Source organism: Manduca sexta, chromosome 7 (genome assembly GCF_014839805.1).
Source record: "Manduca sexta isolate Smith_Timp_Sample1 chromosome 7, JHU_Msex_v1.0, whole genome shotgun sequence".
NCBI lineage: Eukaryota > Metazoa > Arthropoda > Insecta > Lepidoptera > Sphingidae > Manduca > Manduca sexta.
The window spans coordinates 7,301,929-7,328,147 of NC_051121.1; the positions used below are offsets into that span (position 1 = coordinate 7,301,929).

Consider the following 26,219-nt stretch of genomic DNA (forward strand, 5'->3'; position numbering starts at 1 on the left):
GCTGTCTCCCAAAAAATAATTTTGTGACTAGATTTAGTAACAATCATGTGCAATTAAGTCAACTTTAATATAGCCAATTAGGCTCTAGCCCATATTATACCCGTAATGTAACATAAATTCTTGGCAAAGTTATGACAGCCACAATATTCAAACCAGAACCAGGACAAAATGACACAACTATGTAATTAAAACAAATCAATACGCCATTAAGACTCGACGATCTATACCCGTTCACAATCATTAACGTAGACGAGTTTCGAAGGTGTGTGAAATGACTTGTTGCATATTTACGCCTACGCCCAGCAAAACCTCGTCAACAATTTATTCAAAATCAAGGATTTGTGCCCGTTCGCTGTTTTGTCCTTAGATATTTGATTTTGATACGAAAATGGGTAGTGTTTTACCCGTATTTTTAACGTTTATATTTACCGGTATCCTATACATACATTTTACATTCTCCACGCATTTTTGTTGTTGTCATTTCGGTATTTACTCTACTTTTCAATATATCTCTCACACACTCCTCTACACTGTAATTTAAATAAATCAAACCTAATTTTTATACCAACATAAAAACATACGTACTGCCAACACTCAACAGCGAAGGAAACATAAAACAGGCAGCATTCTTTAGTCTAGCCGTCCTCAGATGTTAATCAAACACTCTTATGCAAATCAGACGTGGTTATTCAATTTTATGACCGCTGACAGTCATGGCGGCTATTTATCAACACCCTGTATGGGTTAAGGTATCGGGTTGTGACGTTAGAAAATAAATTAACGGGAAGTGCGGTTATTTTGAATTTTAAAATTGGAATATTATTGAAAAATTATATTATATTATGACAGTCTGGATTATGGAATAACTTTAATACTGATATCTATAGATTTTTGGGTAAATTTAGAGACTAGTGGTAATTAAAAGGATAAGCAATATTAAAAAGAACTCGAAAAAAAATTTATATCAACACTAAAAGCGAAATATCTGGTCAGTGTTAACCACCTATGTTCACAGGAATCCGTTCCTATACAGACCAACACGGACATTTCCGTCATTCTGTTAACTTTTGCAATAATTCCAAACTTTCCCCGATTTCGTAGTTGTATGGCAACCCGAGAAATACCATTTAAACATACCGAAGTCCGCTATGTCGACACCATATTTTGCAAGTTTATCACGCTCGCTTCTCACATGTCATGGTGCTTACGCTATGCGTTAAGCTTATACAAAGAAAATAAACCGCCGGATTATTTGAAATGTCATGATACCAGATTCCTAGGATTTAGAATTCACGGAATTATCCCCGGAATATCAGTAAATTCTAAATTCAAATTTTGAATTTTTAAAATACCTTTGTATTAAAAATTACGAACGTTATTAGAATTATAATTCCTTATCGAGTGTAAAATATTAAGCTTAAAATAGCAACATAAAAAACAAGTATGGCGTCGGAAAACGCACCTGTCAATAACATTTTTAAGGTATGCGTAATACACATTACGTCATTCCACAAAGCCAAAACACCAAAAACAGATACGATGTTGCACGATTACGACACACACGAAACAACAACAATTTATTTATAACCATGTATTTAAGTTTTGACTAGATTCAAGTTATATCACAAGCCAGACCTTTAATTAAATTTTAAATATGAAACAAACGCAATTAGCCTATTTTACTAGTAATCACCTCTGTTTAGAACCACGGGAAAAATCAATTTGGAACGCTACAGAAGTTTTAACAGACCCATGATTTGGACCTTTACTTAACAGTTTCAAAGCTAAATTATTATGATGTCGGTCTATATGGCTATTCGGCTCAGGAATACAGAAGATCCTTTACAATTTAAGTATTTTATCCTCTTCCAAATTTCATGTACACGCGTATTGGTAGCAAAAATTTAAATCATCGACCCTACTCCAACCTCAATAAGGTTCAGCTTACAAAATGACCCTAACGCATTTCGCATTCGAAGCAATTCAGCCATAATGTGTGGGCGATAAATAACGCACCAAAAGCATATGCATAATTAGTAGGTAAACAACAGCTTTATGACGAAATAGAGATAACAACGGAATGCCAATTCTGATTAGGAATGAGAGCAGCAACATTTATCGCATACTCGTAGATAACTCACAAACACGCGTGATTTTATATTAATTTACATTATTGTTGATAACATAGTTTTATTCAAGTGGTTATAAACGTTTCTATCCGTCCTCCCTTAAGTAATGTATAATATTTGACTAGTATTTTACGATGCTTAAAAAACAAATGCATAGCGGATTTGACCGAAATTTACACTCTAAAACCTACCCAATTTCCATATTAACAAAACTCTTTGTTAATCAAAAACGTAGATTGTATCGTGCGGACGTCTGGCGGTAACCCCAAGGACATATATCCGCGCGGTATGCGCTGAATAAACAACTACACTCGCCGCGCCCTCACAGTTTCCACGAAGCATTTTACAAATCCGTACGCTAGCCTACATTGTTTGTTTGGATGTTCGAAAAAATTCCGTTACTTTTAGTTTAGACCATATTTTTAGGCATTTTGTGATCTAATTGACATACTATGTATCATAATTTTGTATAAAGACTTTATAGTCATACAAAATCGAGGCAATGCACCTGAATATGGCAATTATAAACGAAAAATAAACAATGACGGTAATGATTCTTACGTATTTGGTTTTGTATGACGCACAAGCGCTGATATTTGCAGGGTTTTTGTAATTTTATAACGGATTTAACGCAGTAACCGCAAATGTAACGAGTACACAATTGTTTTATAATTGTATTTGGAGCCCAAAAAAGGACTCATGTTACTCTCATCCTTTACTAACAATTATTAAGTACTGTAATAGTATTCTAGATTGTCCATAAATTACGTCATGTCATTGGTGTTATAAGACGTCTTTCTTAAAATAAAAAGTGCCAAGTGTGTATTATATTATTAAGAATATTTCCCATTTAAATATCTAAGCAACCTTATTAGTTACAGGAGCCAAGAGGTGATTTTTTTAAGTTATATTAAACGGAAGAGTACACTCGTATCAAAAAGTATGCCATTTTTCAATTTAACCATGCAAATTATGAAACTTTGACAATTTTCATCAGGAATCAATGACTCGTTAACATGACTTAGTTTACAATGAACTAGAATAGAGTTAAACTGGATTCCAAAAACTCAATGGAATAAGTCTTTAACACTTAAACGAATATAATGAAGTAAAGTCAAGAAACTCGGTAAAATGCCCAGCCCTTTTTGCGTTACGGTTGGCGGCGCTGCCCGGCTCGCTTCCTACGTGGGAAGCACATACTTGGGTTACACAATCTTGTGAGGATAGTTACGTTGCGCACGCACAGACACTCTTTAACAAACATTTGAGTAATTACCTTTTGAGACCTTTTACTTAGTTTTTCCGAAGCTTGTTTAGTTAGAGGTCTTAAGGATCTTGAACAGTCTATTCCTAGTCAAGAGACATTTTAATAAAATGGCCATTTGAATATTAAGCCTGAGATTTTGTCAGCTTGTCACCACTTCACTTCACTTTTCAAGGTTTCTAATATCATTTTCTGCTTCTACACCTTCAAAGTCTAAAAATTCTTTTAAAATACCTAGAGCTTCATTTAATATAAAAAAATATATTCAGAACTAATTTCCTTTCAATAAATTAGTTATCTTTATTCAACTCGTTTACTACTTCTAATTTTTGTCCTTCCAATTGGTTTAAGCATTCATTCTGATATTCTCCCCTCCTATGTATTTGCAAAAATAAAACAATGGCTGGGATTGAATAATATGTTATTAGTCATGCCGCGACCGCAACGATGCGCGGCGTGTCACCCATTTTTCCCACACCGACCCGCCCCGAGTCGCGCCATCGTGTGGATTTCACTCAAACATACAATTATGCATCGACATGTCCAAGTTATTGCGACTCCGCTTTCACGCAGTACGTCAATCTATAACGTGACCAATGTTACCGTATCCTGACAAAACAAATTCAATTTACTGGTGGTAGGTCTCTCATATGTGAGAGTTCTCCTGGTCAGGTACTACCGCAATGTCTATTTCTGCCGCCAAGCAGTAGTGTATAGTCAATGTTGTGTTCTGGTTTGAACGACATTGTACCCAGTTTAACTACTGGACATAATGAGATTTAACATCTCACGTCTCAGGATGGCGAGCGCAGTTGAATACCAGATAATACTTTGTAATGCAAGGTGTTGGATGGTGTTTCTTCTGTTTATGGGCGGTCGTATCGCTTACCGTCAGGCGAACGGAAGCTCGTCTCGTCATTCAAAGCAATAAAAATACTAATATACCCGAAATAATTCTTATTTTTATGTAAATTTCAAACATTACGTTCACCCTGACTGCACTATTTACACTCTATGACATTTCCCGACCTTCCCCAACAGTTTCCAAGATGGCCACCCTGGAACGCATACAGACAATGACCCACGCAGTGAAACCGTGCAGAAACAATTAAAATAATAAACGAACACACGTATTGTGAGTTCCCATTAATCGAAGCTATCATTGTCTCGACGCTTCCGCGATGGCACAGTTTTTCCAACACACAATGGTTAGCTGTCGAACGCGCGTTATTATCGTTTTGCACTTTTTACTTGTTACGTATTGAGGGGACGGAGCGAGGTGTTATTTGTAGGTATCAATATCAGTAGCTCAGCTTGTAGGCATACGTTAAAATGTGCTTACGGGTCAAATCTGAGGAAAACCCATGGTTTTCCTATTATAGCTACGTACTCAATATTCATATACATAAATAATACAGTTTTGTTCATACATTTTGTAATGATCAGTGATTATTTTTAACTTACTCTATTATAGTGGGTCCGTATTCCCCGTCATCTCTACTAAATACGCACTCGATTGCTTATCATGTTTGATCTGCGAAAACCGCAAAAGTCTCATTCGCACGCAAGCCTTGTTACTGAGGCATATTCGAGGCATTTATTGCTTTAAGCATGGTGTCTTAGTTCCAACGACACTATAAAGATAATATAATCATTGTGAATGGTGTATAGAAAAAGGGCATTTAGGTGAAAAAATAATGCCTCTATCGTCTGTTGATTTGTCCAAAATTATAAAAAATTATATTATCACTCCCTATAAATGTTTTCTACAGTTTTTCTTTGTATATTGAGCGTGATGGTACAGTATTGACAATACACGTTTTAAATTATCTGATAAATGTTTAGCATGTAATGTAAACACTTTAAAAGTCATCAAAATACAAACTACATGAACATAAATCATCATTATGGATACATAAAAAAACACGCTGTATACACAAAAGAATGAACCAAAAAACTAATACCAGTATTCTTAATTGGCAGCAATATTTCACAGTAACGGGAAATTACATAGTTTTTTTTTTGTATAATTTAAAGACGATCATTAGTACGGTGTATACATATCTAAAATGAGACGATTACATCTGCCAGTCAAAATGCCAGGTCCGGTGAACCGACAACATTCCTTACCAAGGTAAATAATTTCATTCGGTGTTCGTACAGAGCCATGGCTAGCAACGGCTGACGTGAGCTCACATTTTTCATATACGTTTGTTGTGGAAACTTCTAGACGAAAATGTAATGCATTTATAAACACATAGTAATTGCATTGAGATCAAAGATTCAACGGAAAGAAACGCGACTGCATTCTCTAAAATACGTCTTCAAGCTAGCACAAAAAGATTTCTACTTGTGCTTAGAAATGATTTTCTGTCATATTTAATCCGTTAAGCTTTTACTTCGTACTCAACTGGCTTCAACTCTTGACCTTGTTAAGTACCTAGCAATCATTCAAGCATTAAACACGCAGATACGAAGTTTTAGCATTTTTATGACACATATAGATTTAGACCCCTCGTATAAGGTTAACTGCGTGTGCCCGAGACGCGGCCGGGCTATTTTTAGCATTAATAAATTGTCTTACTGTTCACTTTATTGTTTCGCACAAGTTAGATGTGAATATCACTGGCGATAGCGTACTAGGTCAGTTTTGACGTGTTGCTTTCATCAAACGAATTTCCACAATATTTTTAAGTTAATATGCACATAATAATTAATTATTGGGGTCATTTAAAGAAATTATACTTATCACAATTACATTACTTAACTCTCGACTCAACAATGTTTCTCGAATAATAATAATTTAAAATATCTATTGTAGACGATAAATCTAGATCCAAAACATAATTTCCTTATTGGGACATGCCCTTAAGTGAATGAACTCCAAAACGAACATTAAACACTAAAACGCACCAATCAGCGACGACAGACATCTGATAAGGTGCAGACGAAAAAAACCGATGTGCTAAGTTAGTGAGCGAGTCTCAAATAACCATACGGCAAGGAGCGCGCGGAATGCAGCTCGCAAAACCGTTCAATAAAAATACCACTTTATGTTTCCTGTGTCAGCGATGAATTTTATTGTGGTGTCAATGTACCGGCTCCAGAATCTTTCGATTCTTGATGCAATTTAATCCACATTTTATGCATCGATGTATGCGATTCCACTTGTACTGGATATGGCAATAATGTCACAACGCTGGAACCGAGCACAAATTCCAATGGCTCTGGCTGGGTTAGTGGGATTTAAATGGAGTTTATTATAATGTATTTAGCAACAACGCCTAGATTTAATGTAGTGTTGGCCTGCGAAACTGGTGAGTTCCTAGATTGAATTTCTAGGTTGATCATGTAAATTTGTTTTTTGACTCGAAAAATCGTGTCAATTAGATAGGACTGAAATTGTTTATGTGATGAAACTCCTAGGTGGTGATGGGTTTACAGATCTGCTTAATTAAACATGAGGGATTAAGGGCATCACATTATAGGATGGGAATGAGCTCGATAACTCTCTTTAGGACCCTACAAAGGTTCTGATTTTCGTTTGCATTAGCTTCTATATGTTCAATATCACAATATTCATTGGTTTTACATATTTACTTTTCTGTTTTATAATTATATTCTGTTCCCAGTGACATAAAGTTGAATTATTCAATAACCATTCGTTTTATTCACATTTGTCCATATCCGAGACATTCTTTCGTTGACATTAAGTGAAATGTTCTTTATTTCAGTTGCACGCTTGATATGCTTATATAACCCGTTCACATGCAACGAAACTCCATTAGCAAACAAAACTTCCTCTCATTACCGATCTTTTAATTCCATTTAAGCACACTGCCGAGCAAGCTTTAATTATTGGCAACTATATTTTAAACTGCTTTGGGGAAGAAATGAAGTTGTAGGTCAGGAATTTGCAAATATTACTTTTCAATGGCTCGTAGACCATCCATTGGCGTTAATTAAACAGTTGAGAGGCTCTCCGTCTCGACAGCTGCAGCTGTAACGTTTTTAAGGCCAATTTTTCGAGACAATGGTGCAGGTGCAGCATAAACTATTGTAAATAGATACGGCGAGAGACATGATCGGTATTTAATAGGGATGTGTTGTGCAGCACCTGTAGCTCAGTGAGGTGAAGGGGGTGCGCGAGCGGCGCGGGGTGGGTGTGCGGCGGCGCGGGCGCGGGGAGGTGCGCCGCTTTAGAAAGGCGCGACCATCGCCGCGAGCCCGGGCCGCGTTCTACGGCCTGTCATTCACACCGCGCAACTTGCCTATGCATTGCATTCCATCTCCCGCCGCTGTGTCCACGCATCGGGCCTGCACACACGTGCACCACGGCCCACGCCACACCGCCAGCCGCCACTCCGTCGCACTCGACGTACAAATGCTTCATCAAATTATTTGTGCGCCAGTTCAGTCAGTAACATTGCTATGAACCAGTTCCGTGGCCTCATTAGTCGCATTCGAAACACCGCTCACCGTACACGATCCCACACGAAATCGAGACGGCAATGCGCATTCCGAAGGATAACAAATGATAACCATAATTTGTGTTTAGCTCATTTGTTGTCACTAAATTGTGGAATGTCGTGTGAAATCGAGGTTATCGCACATTCCTACCGCTAGAGGGCGACGGCGGCGCGGCGAGCGAACAGTTTGTTTTTCACGATTTATTCTATTTTAGAACTACATTTAACACTTGCAACTTTATCAGTACAAACCGCACCACGGACACTTTTCACACGTACGCTGAGAGCACTCGAATTCAATCAGAAAACGTTACAAATCGCATTGGAATGTAAAGTTTTGACATGGGGCTCTTACGGGTTAACACTTCTCTTTGGAAAACTTACCTGTCTCGCGGGTCGATCCACGTCGTTTTTCTGCTATTGTGGTCGATGAAATAGAGTTTCCCGTCAAAGTCCCTCGCGTAATCCCATCCGTCGGGCAAGGGTATCTCACCGTTTCGTCTCCTTGGCATATTTCACTGATTAAATCCATTCAAACGTGTAACGAAGCACACTCGCGAACTAGCTATACGGCCATGTTGAATACCTCATTACGAGGTGTGACGTCACGCGGGATCGGCCAATGGCGGCGAAGGGCCCCCACGATGGAATGCGGCGCGTACGCGAGCGCGAACACAGAGCAGCGGCGCACGTCACTGCGACTACAGAGTGCACAAGCGACCGCACCACGCGACCCCGCGGCTCTGACTGATCCCCGCCGCCGCGCCGCCACGTTATCACCGCACATGATAATATTCACTACCAGCAGTCAGCACCTACTGTCTAAATGCATTCCTCCATCGTCTAATGTTTACATTACATGGTCTACTAGCGGCGGACGGACGACGGACGACCGACGTCCGACGACGCCAATGTATGCTCACTGCTTTGCTATGTGCAGTGTAGTCTGCGCCTCAGACGCTGCGAAACGTACTGCCGATGTGCCGATGCGAGCAAAAACAACGTTACATACATACTCATTCAGTCTATTTACGATTCTCCTGTATAAATATGTACAGACGGCCGCGCTGTATACGTACAGCGCGCATTCCACAGCGTGTATATGTAACGCACATACAAATTACAGATACGCTCAATGTACAGCCGCGTACACTTACCTACATCTGTCTTATCCGTGCCTACACGGTTCATATTTTGTTGTGCTTTCAAATTGCGATTGAAACCGAGATGTGGTTTTACGTTCTATTGTAAAAGTTAGAGACGTATGTAGGATAAACTCTATCTTCAGAGTTCATCTATTTTTACGCGATTCTTGTCACTAATGTAAATTTTACATAGGAATACTTCTCTATTAAACTTTTAAATGTTTAAGTATCGTAATTTATGTTAAATAAGATGATAGAGTTTTTGATGATTCAAAGTCGACCGAATGCAATATGTGCATAAGGGCGTATTTCTTACACGTGGAGTGTAGGGGTTAAAAGTTAACCGTCAGTCACAAATTACAATTTTCATCATCGCAACGTCCAAAATATTATTTTCTATAATGAAATGTTTAGAATGTTGACCAACACATTCACGTATAATTAAGTATACAATTTTTTATTATCATGAAATATATTTTTTTATTTCAAAAGGGTTTTTAAAGATATATAACGTAATCCAAACGTCACAATCTCGAAATGGCTCACGCTTAAGTAGGCATATTCCCAGTTTATCTTTTGGTAAACCGTTGTTCATACCAAAGACCTCCTTGATAATAAAATACTGACAATCTTCATGCAACCGTATCAAACTCCAGAGCATAAAAAGTAACTAGGAGAGGATAAACGTTAACAAATCCCTTTGCCCCAATGTAATAAAAATTTATTATTTATTTTGAATCAAATATGGATTGTTACCAAATAATACGCACAATTCACTTCAACTATGTTTTATTTCTAACGTCTCCATACCTGAATGTGTGAACAGCAAATACGTCGTAAACTCCAGCTGCTAGATCCTTAGAATTGATATCGTGGTGGTCATATAAATATGACAAATCCCTTCTGCAACTTTTTTGAAATAGTATGTCACGCCAACTCTACCTTGAAGTGGGGTCAGAGCCATAGAGATCCTAAATAACCAGCCATAAGATGAATGTGGAATCAAGATTTTTTTTTACATAGTTTTATGTCTTTTTTTTATTACTGTGAATGACGAGACGAGCTTGCCGTTCGCTTGATAGTAATCGATACGACCGCCCATAAACAGTAGAAACACCATCCAACACCTTGTCCTATGTCCTTGTGAATACCGAATACAGTTTAATTTAGCTTATATTATAATTAATTAATTAAAAATACGAAATGTTGCTTGAAAATTTGATACAATAATGACAATCTTTTAAATATTTGTAGCCTTTTTTCATGAAATTAACAGTAACGTTTGGTACACTTTATGTGAAAACTAGGCGCTTGAGGCATAACTTTGACATTTTGAAAAAAAAAGAAGAACATCGAAAGAAGAGTAATAAAAAGAAAGAGGGAGACGAAAGAAGAGTACCTAAGTAACACGACACAAATTAACAATTTTTTATATTATTGTTTTTTACATGACTGTTTTCATTTATAAACACAAATTTCCGAAAGTAATGAACTGAATGTCACGTAAAGTTCAAAATAGATAGAGAATAATACTGAATAAACTTCTACATTGTCCATTTTAGGCTCAGGAACAACGGTTGCGGTTATTTTATTTATATCGAAACATTGTTCACATTTGAAAAAAGTAAATAAAGAGATACGAAGGCAGCCTGAAGTGGCAATTCATAATCTAATCAATCCATTGACTTAAGGCGTACAATTTTTTTTCTGTATTACTCACCAACTCCGCGAACCAACAAAATTACGAACTTAACTTGTAAATATGTACCACAACTCCACTCTCATTAATGCCTATTCCCAAGATATTAGCATTCATAAGGGTGATGTTTCTTATAAGTGAAAGAATGTAGAACCAGATTTTTAGTTCAAAAATTACCCCTTCACAGCCAAACCTACGTGCTCTACACAAAGGCTCTACTATTGTATTATGGTTTTGTTTTTAGATACCTATTGAATACATACTCTTCACAACACGCAACAGTGAAAGGGCAATACGAAATTCGAACATAATGCCAATGAAGATATAACTTTGTATATTTATAACTTATATTATAAATGCGAAAGTTTGTAAAAATGTTTGGATGTTTGTTAGAAGTACACGCAGAAACAGCTGAACTGATTTGGATGAAATTTGGCATACGGCTAGGTCATGTCCTGGATTAACATATAGGCTTTTTATCCTGGTAATTTGCTCCCATGGGAAATTATTATCTGATTTTAAAATGGATGGCGCTGGCGTAGTACACTTGACACTATAAATTGCAACAGAATTTTAGGGACTTTTATAACGGGAAAGGCTTTTCACGCGGACGAAGCCGCGAGTAATACCTACTCAAAAAATAATATGAATATATTTAAATTCTTATTTCTGTTTCTATCTAATTTCTTCCGACTCTATCCGACGGAAAATCCATATTACAGTAGATTCCGTTGATAACCACATTTCGGTTATAACGATGAAATGGCAAAGAAGTAAAAAGAGTATCGTTTATAACAACTATCAAATATAAAGTCCAGATTAGGCTGTCCCCCCAATTTCACTATAACCAGCTTTCACTGTATTTATCGTAGGTGCTTGCCACTGAGGTCTCGGGTTCGATAGCCGAGTCGTTTAAAATATAATTGGATTTTTTCTGGTCAGTATGACTTCGAAGGCTGGTATTGCGCCCTATCAGTACCGATAGGCTCGTCTCCTATCTGACCTAATATAGGTGGCAAAATGTGGGTGTGATGACTAATAACACTTCTGCTAGCCCAGAAAACGGCAAAAGACGTAAGGGTTAGTTAGGGATGCAACCAGAGTCTGAAAATTATGCCCGATGTGGCTTGCCTCCTATCACATCATGGGACGGAACACACAGTTAGATGCTTTGGTTGCATCTCTGCCTACCCCTATAGAGATAAAGGCGTGATCTATTTTTTATTTGTTATACTGAAATATCCCACATTATGCGTGGCACGTCAGCATGTTAGCAAAAACCATAATTTAATATTCGAAAATAATCAAATTATTATTTAGGCTTTTGTTAATGGTCAAGGCACTAAATTGTCTTGCCACGCCTGGCCACAGTGACATAGCTATAGCACGTAGGTGTGCGGCACGACTGCCGCGCCGAAGTCGGGGTTTCGATTCCGTGACTCAATATAAAGTGATATCTAGTACTACTTGTGTGAGTAGACACAAATCTAATACTGATATCAACCCGAAGCCTGGAAATAGAGTACTTTCCTATGTTTGATTTTAAACATTATTTTATATATATTATGTAAAAAAAACTTTCGTGAAATCAGCATCAAAATTGGTTGAAAAATAGAGCTGTCTTTTCATATTAGAAATATTGTTTCGAGTAAAAGTGGGAGCATGGTAGGGTTATCGCGCTATCTCTTTCGCACGCCTGCAACATTATAGCCGATGACACTCGACGACGTCACCATGTGCTATTTCTGTTGACAGCTATCGTTACCACCAAATTTCAAAGCTTTTTAACTTATTTTTTATTGCATTTTCATAATTCTGTTTCCACTAGATTTTTGATAACATACATTTTTATGAAATAAAAAAATATATATGCGTCAATTATCCAATTACAATAAACGGTAATAGATTTACCTTTTGGTCCTAATATAAGTAGAGCCTGATGAAACATGCCTATGTTACACCTCTGCCTACCAAATCTATCAATTATTCCTCCAGAGCCGATGCTGTTGGAAATTTCCTGGTATTCCCAGTATCCCGTCAATCCTTGGCAAAAACTGCGGAGATTCACGAAAAAAAAAATAATGTCAAAACAATTTTTTTTTAAATATGATCATAGTGCACGACTAGTTCTTGTTTCTAAACATTATTATTACGGATCCATAATGTTTTGTTTCTGTTAGTTATATTAATGTTGTTAGGTTTAATATTTGAGGTAACTACTTACTTATTATGGTCATTACACAGTTACATTGACTACGACTGTTCTAACTTCTCGATAAATAACAATTTTTATTCCAAATAAATGTCCCATCGCCCAATTAAATATCACCAACCTTTTTATCACACAGACAGAATACAATAAAATAATATGAGCTCTAATGTATAATATGGTACACACTTTTGAAAAACAAATTTCTAAATTAATTAAAGTTCATTTCTATTTAACATTAAATGCAGCGGTTTCTTATTTCAATTTTACAACACGGAAATGTTTTTTATTTCAAAATTTATACTAGCCACTATATTACTAATAATAGATAATAGAATAAAATATTCAGCCGCGAATATTAGTATCTACCTATTTTCAACTAACCAGTTTATAAAGCCCCTAATAATAAGTACGCCTTGTAAACTAATATTATACTACAGCTCAAATAAGCCGTAAGAATATATCGCAATATAATATTTTATATTATTTTTACAAACAATTTAATTTCTGCGTCATTTGGAATGAATTATTTTTGGTTCATCTGTGGATATGTTTATTAGTTGTTGGCAATGTCAACGTCTGTAAAACCAACGAAAAGATTGCCAAATTTTGCAATTAGATAGAAATACTGTATATTTTACTCAGATTTTGGCTACAAATATCTACATTCATGTTTTTATAGAAAATTCTCAATAGTAAATTGCGATACAATAAAAAATTATTGTTTTACAAATTTACGGCATATTTTAATTTTGTACCCTCTAAGGTAGTTTTATGTTGTAATTTATAGATAAAACAGTACATTCTACAATTTATCAACTGGTAACTCAGCCATGTAGTCACAAAAAGTGACAACACGTACTTAGTTTTTGATTTAGTAATAAAATATTTTAATAAATTAATTTAATATACATACGTAACATTTAAATATTCGTAATATTATATAGTGCGTAGTATATTTTTATTTATTTACCATGCCATCAAGCGATAGTGAAGACTTTGAGAGTGCGGACGAGGGACAAAGTTATGAAAAAAAGGATCGTAAAAAGAGATTATCCTCTTCAAATTACAGTGACAATGCGTTAGAGTCTGACCAAAATGTAGCAAAAAGTGCAGCACAATCCAGCAATGTTGGAAAACCAGCGGATAAACAAGTAAGTTATATTTCGCAATAATATTTGTGTAATATGTAAGACTTCTAAGGAATAGAGAGGTGGAAACATATTTTTTATATTATAAGAGATAGCCAAGATAATTGTATAGACATCACCTGGCCCAAAATTTCTAAACATAGAAGGATACCATTAAAGATTGATCCTTAGGTCACCCAATGGAAGGACAAAAGCTGTTATAAATGTATAAGAAATAATCTTAAAATTCCCTATTATGTTTGCTTTTCACACAACATCACGCATTTTATCCCCGAAGGGGTATGCAGAGGCGCAACCATAGCACCCACTTTTCGCCAAGTGTGTTCTGTCCCATGATGTGATAGGGGGCGAGCCTATTGCCATATCAGGCACAAATCCCAGACTCCGGGCTGATACTGAGCAGAAAAACCCAAATTTTCATGTAAATTATTAATATTTAGTCTTTATGTTTAACACATAACTGATGCAATTATAAATAACACTACATAAATAACAAGTTTTAATATCTTTTCCAAAGTAAATATTACAAGAACAAGATTATATCAAACTTTGCTTCAGGTCTCTTTTTGGAAAGTCAACAAATCTTCATAAATTATGAATTTGAATAATGACATATGTTTTGCGAATCCTAGAGAAGGAAGTGGCAGAGCATAGGTCCCATGTATATAAAATAATTTCCAATTCTTTCAGCAAGATGCAGATGGATGGGATGATTTTGACATAGATGACGATGATACAAATATTGCAACTGCTTCTGACAGAAATGACAATAAAAGTAAGAGTAGTGTAAGTACGAAACCTGCAGTAAAGGAGAGTAACACTGGATGGGATGACTTCGATGATTGGGGCCAAGATGATGGGTATAGCAATGCTCCGGTGAGTTGAATACAAATATAATACAAATACTCTTTATTGTAACCATTGTTGAATAGAAACATACAAACAAGATTAATATATTTAACTTTTTTTGTTGAATTTAGTTTTATATTTACATATTTGTTAAAATAGCTTCTCATTAATTAACATTTCTACCAAGTTTTTAAAGAACAGATATAAAATGTTTATCTTCTCAAAACTAACAATTTACTCTTACGATGGGATATGCAAATAAGGATTCATAAATTTAAGAAATTATAAATGAACATATTCCAACTAAAAGCTGTTTATGAAATGTCTATAAATTATTTTTACTTTTATGTTGCATAATATGTACACATAAATTGATATAAATTTTGTATCCTCAAAAAATAAAGTTATATTCATCACTTACGCAAACATAGTTTCACTTATGATAAGTCAAGGTACATGTGAATATTTAATTATCTATACTATTATATAAAGCTGAAGAGTTTGTTTGTTTGAACGCGCTAATCTCAGGAACTACCGGTCCAAACTGAAAAATTCTTTTTGCGTTGGATAGCCCTTTGTTCGTGGAGTGCTATAGGCTATATATCATCACGCTATACCCAATAGGAGCGGAGCAGTAATGGCTAATCTCAGGAACTACCGGGGCCAAACTGAAAAATTCTTTTTGCGTTGGATAGCCCTTTGTTCGTGGAGTGCTATAGGCTATATATCATCACGCTATACCCAATAGGAGCGGAGCAGTAATGGCTAATCTCAGGAACTACCGGTCCAAACGGAAAAATTCTTTTTGCGTTGGATAGCCCTTTGTTCGTAGAGTGCTATATGATATATATCATCACGCTATACCTAATAGGAGCGGAGCAGTAATGGCTAATCTCAGGAACTACCGATTCGAACTGAAAAATTCTTTTTGTGTTGAATAGCCCTTTGTTTGTAGAGTGCTCTAAGTTATATATCATCACGCTATGACTAATAGGAGCGGAGCAGTAATGAAACATGTTGCAAAAACGGGGACAATTTATTAGTTTTGAGAGCTTCCGTTACGTGCGCTGCGTAAACGGTTAGAGTTATGCAACAATGATGTATGACGGGTCTATACTATTATATAAAGCTGAAGAGTTTGTTTGTTTGTTTGTTTGAACGCGCTAATCTCAGGAACTACGGGTCTAAACTGAAAAATTCTTTTTGCTTTGGATAGCCCTTTGTTCGTGGAGTGCTATAGGCTATATATCATCACGCTATACCCAATAGGAGCGGAGCAGTAATGGCTAATCTCAGGAACTACCGGTTCAAACTGAAAAATTCTTTTTGCGTTGGATAGCCCTTTGTTCGTGGAGTGTTATAGGCTATATATCATCACGCTATACCCAATAGGAGCGGAGCAGTAATGGCTAATCTCAGGAACTACCGGTCCAAACTGAAAAATTATTTTTGCGTTGGATAGCCCTTTGTTCGTGGAGTGCTATAGGTTATATATCATCACGCTATACCCAATAGGCGCGGAGCAGTAATAGCTAATCTCAGGAACTACCGGTCCAAACTGAAAAATTCTTTTTGCGTTGGATAGGCCTTTGTTCGCAGAGTGCTATATGATATATATCATCACGCTATACCTAATAGGAGCGGAGCAGTAATGGCTAATCTCAGGAACTATCGATTCGAACTGAAAAATTCTTTTTGTGTTGAATAGCCCTTTGTTTGTAGAGTGCTCTAAGTTATATATCATCACGCTATGACTAATAGGAGCGGAGCAGTAGTGAAACATGTTGCAAAAACGGGGACAATTTATTAGTTTTGAGAGCTTCCGTTGCGTGCGCTGCGTAAACGGTTAGAGTTATGCAACAATGATGTATGACGGGATTGTTCCTCTTAAAAAGTTCTATAAAATATATTATAAAACAAAGTCCTCCACTGCATCTGTCTGCCTGAACGTGTTAAACTCAAAAACTACCCAACGTATTAAGTTGAAATTTGGTATGGAGACAGTTTGAGACCCTGGGAAGAACATAGGCTCCCGGGAAACTACTACTTTTATAACGGAAAACTTTAGCCTGAAAAACTTTATAACGCGGGCGGAGCCGCGGGCAAAAGCTAGTTACTTAAATAAAGTTGCTTATATAACTTCCGAGTAGACATGATTGAGTCAGCTTTTGTTATATAAATTTTACAGTGGTTATCTTTCCTATGGAATATAAAAAATACCATATAAAACTCAAAAGTAATATAGCTTCTTACTAAAAAAAAATCAAAATCAATTAGGGCCTATAATTATTAGCACATCCAAACAAACTCTTCAGCTTTATATTTTAGTATAGATTTCTTCATTATGTGAATGTAAGTTACTTACAGACATATTAACGCATATAATTATTGTTTTCGAAACATACATATTATAACATGGTTTAATGAAACAAATATATTATTACAGAGAGAACCTGCAAAACCAAAGCTAGCCGAGCTGGATGCGGAACTAAATGCAATTAAAGATAAAATGGCGCCTACACCTGCGCCTGCGCCTGCTCCCACTGGTGGTGGGTGGGGATGGAGCATGCATTCACTGCTCAACACTGCTACAGCTGGCATTACAACACTAACTAGTCAAGTGTCTCAGGTAAAACATAATGTATAAGATATACTGAAAATCTTTTACAGTAATTTTTAATAAAGAATATAAAGATTTACAATTTGAGTTTGCTTTTAGCACTGGTAATTTGTTGAGGTGATAAAAATAATCCATCACACTAGTAACATACAAGGACCTTGAACCAAGCTTAGTAATTATAATTCTCTTAGGTCTAAGTAACTATGATATTTACACCAAAGCGCATCAATTGGTATAAAATTAACAAGGAAATTAACAAATTAATTTGTTTTATACTACATTCAAAATTACATTTATTTTTAAAACTATGTTTTTGGGCCTAATTATTTTACAATAATAATTACCAGAATTTTTATTTAATAAGTTACCTCTGTATAACATTTCCAGGGTATAACAACAGTCCTAGAGACAGGAATTGGGGCACCCGAGCCCGAAGAACTAGCTAGGAAAGCGAGTCAGATTAAAGAAAGCAAACCAAGTAGTTCCTCTAACTCTCCTAGCGTTGAACAATTACCAGAGAGTGCTAGTGCTCAGTCCAAAGATGGTGACGGTGCTTACTTGCCATTCGGTAATTTGATTTCAGGTGTTACCAAATTCGTTGAGACTACGGGTAAGTTGATTCTTTACGTTATTTACTGAACATTTTTATAATTATGTAGTATACACATGCACTCGCCTTTTATCTCTGAAGGTCTTGGCAGAGGCAAAACTAGGGTAAACACTTATCGTCGCGTATATTCCGTCCCATAATATCATAAGGCATATGGCCAATTGCCATATTGGCCACAAATTCCAGACTACAGGCTAATACTGAGTGAAAGAATGGGTATCACTTTTCCCGAGTCAATGAACCCAAGACAGTCATTATGTTATATATTGATAAATAACTATTAAATGTTGAGCTACTTAAATCATGATGTATAGACTTTACAATCATCTAATTTATCTGTGATCCTCAAGCAATATTTACTGTACAAACATCCATGGCAAGTTGCCTTCTGCAAACTTTGAAGCTTGCAAGACTTGCTGTAAGCCGCAGCTGTATAGAATTATTGAAATATTACCGCTGCTGGAAACGCACATAGAAGTTCTTGCCCAATATATTATTAATACTACGAGACCTTGTTGATCTTAACTTAAGAACTAAAAATTACCATTACAGGTCCCAAAGTGATATCAGGTGGTCTAGACACATTAGAAACAATAGGTAAAAAGACAATGGAGATCTTACAAGATGGAGATCCAGGTTTGGTTAAAAAGAGAGCCATGCTCGGTCTAAGTTCTGAAGATAAACCGGTCTTATCCCAAGTCCTGAGAGAAGCAAGAGAGAAGGCAGAACAGGAGGAAGATAAGACAGAAGGAGTGGTAGAAGAGAAGAGAGTTGTTGAAGTTGTTAATTATGAAAATCTGTTTAATGATTTTGACGGTTAGTATAGGGTAGAAATTGAGTTATATATTTTTTTTTATTGCTGCTTGAATGACGAGATGAGCTTGCCGTTCGCCTGATGGTAAGCTATATGACCGTCCATAAACAGTAGAAACAACATCCAACACCTTGAATTACCAAAATGTGGTTTAGTATTCCACTGTGCTCGCCATCCTGAAACATGAGATGTTGTGAACACAACAGTGACTACACACTGCTGACTGACTGACTCTCACTTATAAGAAATCTACCACCAGTAAATATATACCACCACCATATCTTCATATTTAATTTGATGCATATATAAGAATTAATTTTGACCTAAAAAATGCTATTAAAATGCAACTCATAAATTATTTTATATAATTTAAAACGCTTTGTTGGTCAGAAAATTATGTGGAATTAAAATACGACTTCGTATGTATAGCACAACGATATTCCATAATAAACCCAATTATGTCTATCTTAAATGTATGTATTTTGTCATTACAGGTCCCGTGTATTTAGAAGCGCTGAAGCTGTTATCTTCTCAAACAAGCATGCGTATCGAAGAACAGAAACGAACCTTGGACGCCGCCAACCGACAAGCCATGGAGGAAACGTTAGAAATGGTTGTAGGTAGGTATTCTCAATAGAAAGTTGAGCCTACAAATTTATACTATACTAACTTTTGCTCGCTGCTTCGTCCGCGTGAAAACGTATGTGTCTCGTAGTGGGTATTGCGTACGTGGAACCACACCGCTCTGGGGTTCCAGTCTCGAATCCTGGGTTGAGCGAAGTAATATTATTTTTTTCTGCTCAATATCAGCCCAAAATATAGAATTTGTTTGCAATTGGCGATCGGCAAATCCCGTATCAGACGGAAAACCCATGTCGAAAACTCGGTGCTCTGGTTACACCTCTGTCTACCCTTCCGGAGATAAAGGCGTGACATATGTTTTGATTATAAATAACCTCAGAATTACTAACAGTTAGACGGCCGCTTAATAGCGGCGATAGCCCAGTTGGGTGTGGAACGGACTGCCAAGACGAATGTCCGCTGGTTCAAATCCCAACGGCACACACCTCTGACTTTTCTAAAAATCATGTGTGTATTCTTTGTGAATTTATCGTTCGCTTTAACGGTGAAGGAAAACATCGTGAGGAAACCTGCACATCTGAGAAGTTCTCTATAGGAATTTCGAAGGTGTGTGAAGTCTACCGACCCGCACTAGGCCAGCGTGGTGGACTAAGGCCTAATCCCTCTGTGTAGTAGAGGAGGCCCGTGCTCAGCAGTGGGCAAGTATATAATACAGGGCTGATATTATTATTATTTTATTATTAGACGGCCGCTTGTTATAATTAAAAGTAAGTCAAATAGTTTCTGCCAATGCAATTGTTGTGAAAGCGTATTGCATCGATGTGTTAGTGAGTAGGTAAGTTGTATGCAAGAGCCTCGCATGTCAGATACAAGCGCAAAGTTTATTTCCGTCGCCTAACTACATTGTTCAAGCTTCGGTCAATGACGGCTTGAAGGCTATAGCCAATATTTCCGATCATTATGAGACTTAACATGATATGACTGTCATGAAATCGATCAATTTGGCTATAATAAAGCTGTTTGAAAATTTCGATTCAAGAGAGGAAATTTAAAACCACATTACAGTACACTTACTTAACAATGCATTTTACGATATTTTTTCAGAAATCTACGAATTACCAGAGAAAGAGGAAGATGAAGACGACGAGCCGTCTCCAGAAGGGTCCAAGCTGGACGCGTTCCACGAACGGCTGCAGGCCGCCACGCAGGACCTCAGCATCAAACTGCAGTTCCAGCCTGTTGTCAAGTAACTACTTACAGTTAATTGCATTTTGTTTCTTCTCCTAGCAGTATTTTGTCCCCCCGTGACCATGAAGGCTGCAAAGTCTTCGAAACGTCGGGAGAAAACTAAAATATAAAAAAACCCGAAATATAAAAAATGGAAGCAGTCAAGCCGGTCGACGCGTTTTCAAGTGATGCTCTTACATAAATATGGCAACTGATTTTTATTTATATAAATTATAATCTAACACTCCAACCTCCTCACGCTACTTATGTGAAGTTTTGTTATATTTACAATATTGTAATTGTTTGACTGTATCGGTGGTTTTTCCATCTTAAAAAATTACTCAATCGCAGCTCAGAGTCAGGAAATTGGCGAATTGTTACCCCCGTGCCTCGGAAAGCACGTAAAGCCGTTGGTCCTGCGCTTGATCTCTCTCCGGGCATGTTGAATTACCGTCTCAATGGACTATCAGTGTGAAGAAACAAAGAGTGCCCTTCTGTATTGCGCAAACACTTTTACACTGTAATATCTCCTGCGTATTTGGCTGATCTCCTTTAAAATTGGCCGCCATGGCCGAAATTCGGTTAGAGGAATCATTGTAATATTTACTGCCGATTATGGTATTATTTTCTGTTGGGCAGCACTTGATTATGCTAGTTGTTCTTATTCCAGACAATACAAAGAAGTGCTAGACTGGCTTTCAAACACTGAAGACGTCACAGTAGATGTTATATACAAACAGGCGGTATCTTCGCTAGCGCAAGCTACATCTCTGTCCATGCACTTGTACCACAAGACGAGCGAGTTGATATTAGCAAGCAAGATACGGTCCACTGTCGACGAGTCTACCGCGTTATCACAGTAAGTTTATTGAAAGAAATGTTGTTAGTATATTACAAACCCGAACTTAGTTTATTGAGAATCAGTAACATAATACATTACACAAATTTTAACATATCTATATATATAAAAATGAATCCCTATCTCCCTTGGTCACGCCATCACGCGTGAACGGCCCGACCGATTTCACTATTGTTTTTTTTTTTGTTGTGTTTGTTATTGTCACGAGAATGATCTTATGAAAGAAAAAATTAAGGAAGTTGAGCGGAACGTTAGAAAATTTAAGAAAAGTTAATTTCTGCGATTGACAGAATGCGCGCTACAAATTCATAGTTAAGACGGGACAACGTCTGTCGGGTCAGCTAGTATGTTATATTTTATCCTAAAAACATATTAAAATTTCGTAAAGCTACCTTTTGTATTAATGAAAATCCGGCGCATGTCGGTCGCTCCCTGATACCTACTACAGTGGACCTTTACAAGCGCTCCCTTCCCCACCCCGCGGCCCCGCACATGTCCCGCTCGCTCCTGCGGTGGCGCGGGCGGTGTACTTGATCTATCATTTCCGCGTGATTTTTCATTGTTATTATTATTTTTATGTGATCTTTTATACCAAAATGTAATTTAGGTGTTTTAGTTTTATGTTATACCAAAATTAATGTTGTAAAGAAGCATTAAGGATACTCAAAACAAGTGATTAAAGGCTTACGTGAGGTTTAGATGAATAATAAAACTTGCAAAAGTAACTTCCGCAAGTAATTCTTGTAAACAATCGCAGCTGACTTATGTAAATTTTGAGTCATGCTTTACTTGCGGCAAGTTGCATGTCTACAAGACTTGAAATATTGCCGCTAGTATCAACGCAACTGGAAGTTCTGGCGAAGTATATATCGCCACAAGAACTTCTATAAGATGTATTATTAACTATAGAGTAGATGTATTTTATTTATTGTTCATACTAATCAATACAAGTCACTCGAACAGCAGTTTAAATTCCGAAAATTATGACACAAATAACCAGCTATACAACACCTATTATCATTGGCTGTATGACTATTCAGCTTCAGTTTTCAGTTCAGACGGAGCTACGAGGAAATCTTACTTTATAATAAAATATACCAATGAATTTCAGATTAACCGTAGTCTTGAGGAAGCATATAAGCGACTTGGCCGCGCAGTTCGCAGAGAAACTCAACTCAATATCTGCGGACAATAAACAGCAAGTCAACGAATACATTACCAATATATTTTTAGAGGTAAGATGATATTGCTTAAAGCATATTTAATAATTTTACTGATTTACGGATCAAACAATAGATGGTGGTACCAACTAGGTAAATTTAATATTAATTGGTTCAGTATAGCGATTTATAGGTTTTTTGGGAACGCCTTTGTCCAACATTGGGACATAGTATGCTAATACAATACTATTTTTACTAATAAACGTATAAATCTGATCCATTACGAGTTTGTTGTTTTTATCATCGATTACTTATTTCGTTATAGCTATACTGCCAAAAACGAAGAACAGAGTGCCTTTTGGTTAAAATATTTTTATTTTATTTATTTAGACCGAATTTAATATTACGACTTTTTTTTCAGGCGGGTAACAGCTCCACGTATTTAGAAACCGCATTCCAGCTAGCCCTGCCCATAATTCAGATAGGAGCAATTTAAATAATCTCGACGAGTATTCGAATATACTTAGTCTGGCCATAAATACTGTTACACTTAATTATAAAAAAATATTACATTTGAATTTCGAATCTGTCATTTTTATACGATTGTTCATTGTGTTTTCTCATTTTGGCGCCAATACATTGTAAAATATTTTGCGATATTAAAATGGTGTGGGGTGATAAAGAGAACCGAATCGCTGTGATAGCATTACACAAAGTAGGTATGGAGCCAAATGCAATTTTTAAAACTCTCCATACACTTGGTATTAGTAAAATGTTTGTGTACCGGGCTATTAATAGGTACAATGAGACCTCCTCTGTTTGTGACAGAAAAGATCTGGCCGTCCACGTAGTGTTCGTACGAAAAAGGTGGTCAAAGCAGTAAGGGAAAGAATTCGAAGAAATCCTGTCCGAAAGCAAAAGATTTTATCTCGGGAAATGAAGATAGCACCTAGAACCATGTCGCGTATTTTAAAAGATGACTTAGGACTTGCAGCCTATAAGAGACGCACTGGCCATTTCTTAACTGATAATTTAAAGAAGAATAGGGTGGTAAAATCGAAACAACTACTGAAGCGGTACGCAAAGGGAGGTCACAGAAAAATTTTGTTTACGGATGAGAAAATTTTTACAATTGAGCAACATTTTAACAAACAAAATGACCGTATTTATGCTCAAAGCTCTAAGGAAGCTTCCCAATTAGTCGACAGAGTGCAACGTGGACATTATCCGACTTCAGTGATGGTTTGGTGGGGTGTTAGCTATGAAGGAGTGACTGAGCCATATTTTTGTGAAAAAGGTATCAAAACATCGGCACAAGTGTATCAAGATACCATTCTTGAGAAGGTAGTTAAGCCCCTTAACATCACCATGTTCAATAACCAAGTATGGTCCTTCCAGCAAGACTCGGCGCCGGGTCATAAAGCTCGGTCCACGCAGTCTTGGTTGGAATCGAACGTTTCGGACTTCATCAGAGCTGAAGACTGGCCGTCGTCTAGTCCCGATCTTAATCCGCTGGATTATGATTTGTGGTCAGTTTTAGAGAGTACAGCTTGCTCTAAACGCCATGATAATTTGAGTCCCTAAAACAATCTATACGATTGGCAGTGAAGAATTTTCCCATGGAAAGAGTGCGTGCTTCTATTGATAACTGGCCTCATCGTTTAAAGGACTGTATTGCAGCCAATGGAGACCACTTCGAATAAGCTTTTTATATTTTTAATTGTTTTATATTTATGTATTAAACTGACACACTGTAAAAGTAATAAATGTTATTTGCAGTTAACAATTTTCTTTTTTCTTTATTACAATATTTATGGCAAGACTAGGTATATAAGAATAAAGTGTACGGGAATTATATTAAAAAAAATATATTTACGAATGTAGTATCCAAACGATGTTATTTGTATCTTCTGAGATATCTCAGGAAGTGTAGAAATGTAAAGATCAGGAAGGACGAAATTGTTCGTTTAAAAATCATATTATGTAAGGTGTAAAGTACTTCGCCAATGGCATCTCAGATTCCTGCTTATTTACTTAAAAATACCACAAGCTTCCAAAACTCTTTATTCCTACTTACAGTGACGAAAGGCACCAATCACTCCTCTTCAAAAAAAAATATAGCTTTGGCAAGATTACCTGCACAATATCAGAAAGCATTATACCCAGTGTAACTACTGGACATAATAAGACTTAACATCTCTTGTCTCAGGACGAGCGCAGTGGAATACCAAACAATACTTTGTAATTCAAGGTGTTGGATGGTGTTTCTACTGTTTATGGGCGGTCGTATCGCTTACCATCAGGCGAACGGCAAGCTCGTCTAGTCATTCAAAGCAAAAAGTAAGTCGATGTCGAATTTTGATGTTCGTGGTTGATCGAGAGACCATTGCGTCAGTCAGATGTTCGTCTCTCAACCAATCAATAAAACACGAGTCATTTCGGGTTTTTTGCTACATTTCAAGCACATTGGATATATTTGCCACTGCGAGCAATCGTCTCTTTTCATAAAAAAAATATGTAACCTCAACTGTCGGTAATATTGCGAAAATCTTACAAATGCTCTATTTTGAGGCAATTCCAAGCACACTGGATATATTTATTACTAGGCGAGCAATCGTCTCTTGTTCATAAAAAAATAGGTAACTTCAACTGTCGGTAATATTGCGAAAATCTTACAAACGCTATATTATTTTGGGGCAATTCCAAGCCCACTGGAGGTATTTCCCACTAGATGAGCAATCGTCTCTTTTTCATAAAAAATAAGGAACCTCAACTATCGGTAATATTGCGGAAATCTTACAAACGCTCTATTTTGGGGCAATTCCAAGAACACTGGATATATTTCCCACTAGGAGAGCAATCGTCTCTTTTTCATAAAAAAAAATATGTAACCTCAAGTGTTGATAATATTGCGAAAATCTTTTAAACGCTCTATTATTTTGGGGCAATTCAAAGCACATATAATTTACTACTACACAATAAATCGTATCTTTTTCATAAAAAAAATATGTAACCTCTACTGTCGGTAATATTGCGAAAATCTTACAAACGCCCTATTTTCGAGCAATTCCAAGCGCAAAAGATATGTTTACTTCTAGGTGAGCAATCGTCTCTTGTTCATAAAAAAAAATATCTAACCTCAACTGTCGGTAATATTGCGAAAATCTTATCAACCCACTACTTTTTCGGGGTAAATTCATTTTTTACAATTATGTATATAGTTATGTTTGATATATCGGCTTAAATAATACTATAGAACTTGTATATTGTATTTTTCTCGGAGCAATTTCATATCATTTTAGTTAATTATATATTGAATGTTAACCACGGTACTAAAGTTTAACAATGTTCAAATTTGATGTGAATAAATATTATTTTTATGAAAACTATTTTTTGTTTTATTTCTTACGTCATTTTACGGAATTTCGTCGT

At 36.5% G+C, this 26,219-nt stretch overlaps 2 protein-coding genes across 3 annotated transcripts in view; one reads left to right on the top strand and one right to left on the bottom strand.

Annotated features, from left to right (window-relative positions):
- LOC115446282 (protein kibra) overlaps positions 1-8,821 on the bottom strand; it is a 71,862-nt gene extending 63,041 nt beyond the window's left edge. For both annotated transcript variants that reach the window (XM_037447560.1, XM_037447559.1), the window contains exon 1: positions 8,247-8,821. In XM_037447560.1, the coding sequence (XP_037303457.1) occupies positions 8,247-8,374 (128 nt within the window). In that variant the 5' untranslated portion in view covers positions 8,375-8,821. The remainder of the gene's footprint in view (positions 1-8,246) is intronic.
- A 4,911-nt stretch (positions 8,822-13,732) lies between these two features.
- LOC115442815 (protein FAM114A2) lies at positions 13,733-26,176 on the top strand. Its single transcript, XM_030168021.2, has 11 exons — positions 13,733-14,069; positions 14,757-14,942; positions 17,362-17,544; positions 17,923-18,145; positions 18,698-18,961; positions 19,454-19,579; positions 20,646-20,787; positions 21,439-21,627; positions 22,739-22,862; positions 23,209-23,307; positions 24,615-26,176. Exons 1-10 carry the CDS (start codon positions 13,890-13,892, stop codon positions 23,281-23,283), a joined length of 1,692 nt encoding a protein of 563 aa, XP_030023881.2. The 5' UTR covers positions 13,733-13,889; the 3' UTR covers positions 23,284-23,307; positions 24,615-26,176.
- The last annotated feature ends 43 nt before the right edge of the window (positions 26,177-26,219 follow it).

Excerpts from the sequence above, each read along its gene's own strand:
- LOC115442815 (XM_030168021.2), top strand. The coding sequence starts at position 13,890 with ATGCCATCAAGCGATAGTGAAGACTTTGAGAGTGCGGACGAGGGACAA. Across the intron at positions 20,788-21,438 it reads CAGTTCCAGCCTGTTGTCAA|ACAATACAAAGAAGTGCTAG; the intron begins GTAACTACTTAC and ends TTCTTATTCCAG. Across the intron at positions 22,863-23,208 it reads TTACCAATATATTTTTAGAG|GCGGGTAACAGCTCCACGTA; the intron begins GTAAGATGATAT and ends CTTTTTTTTCAG.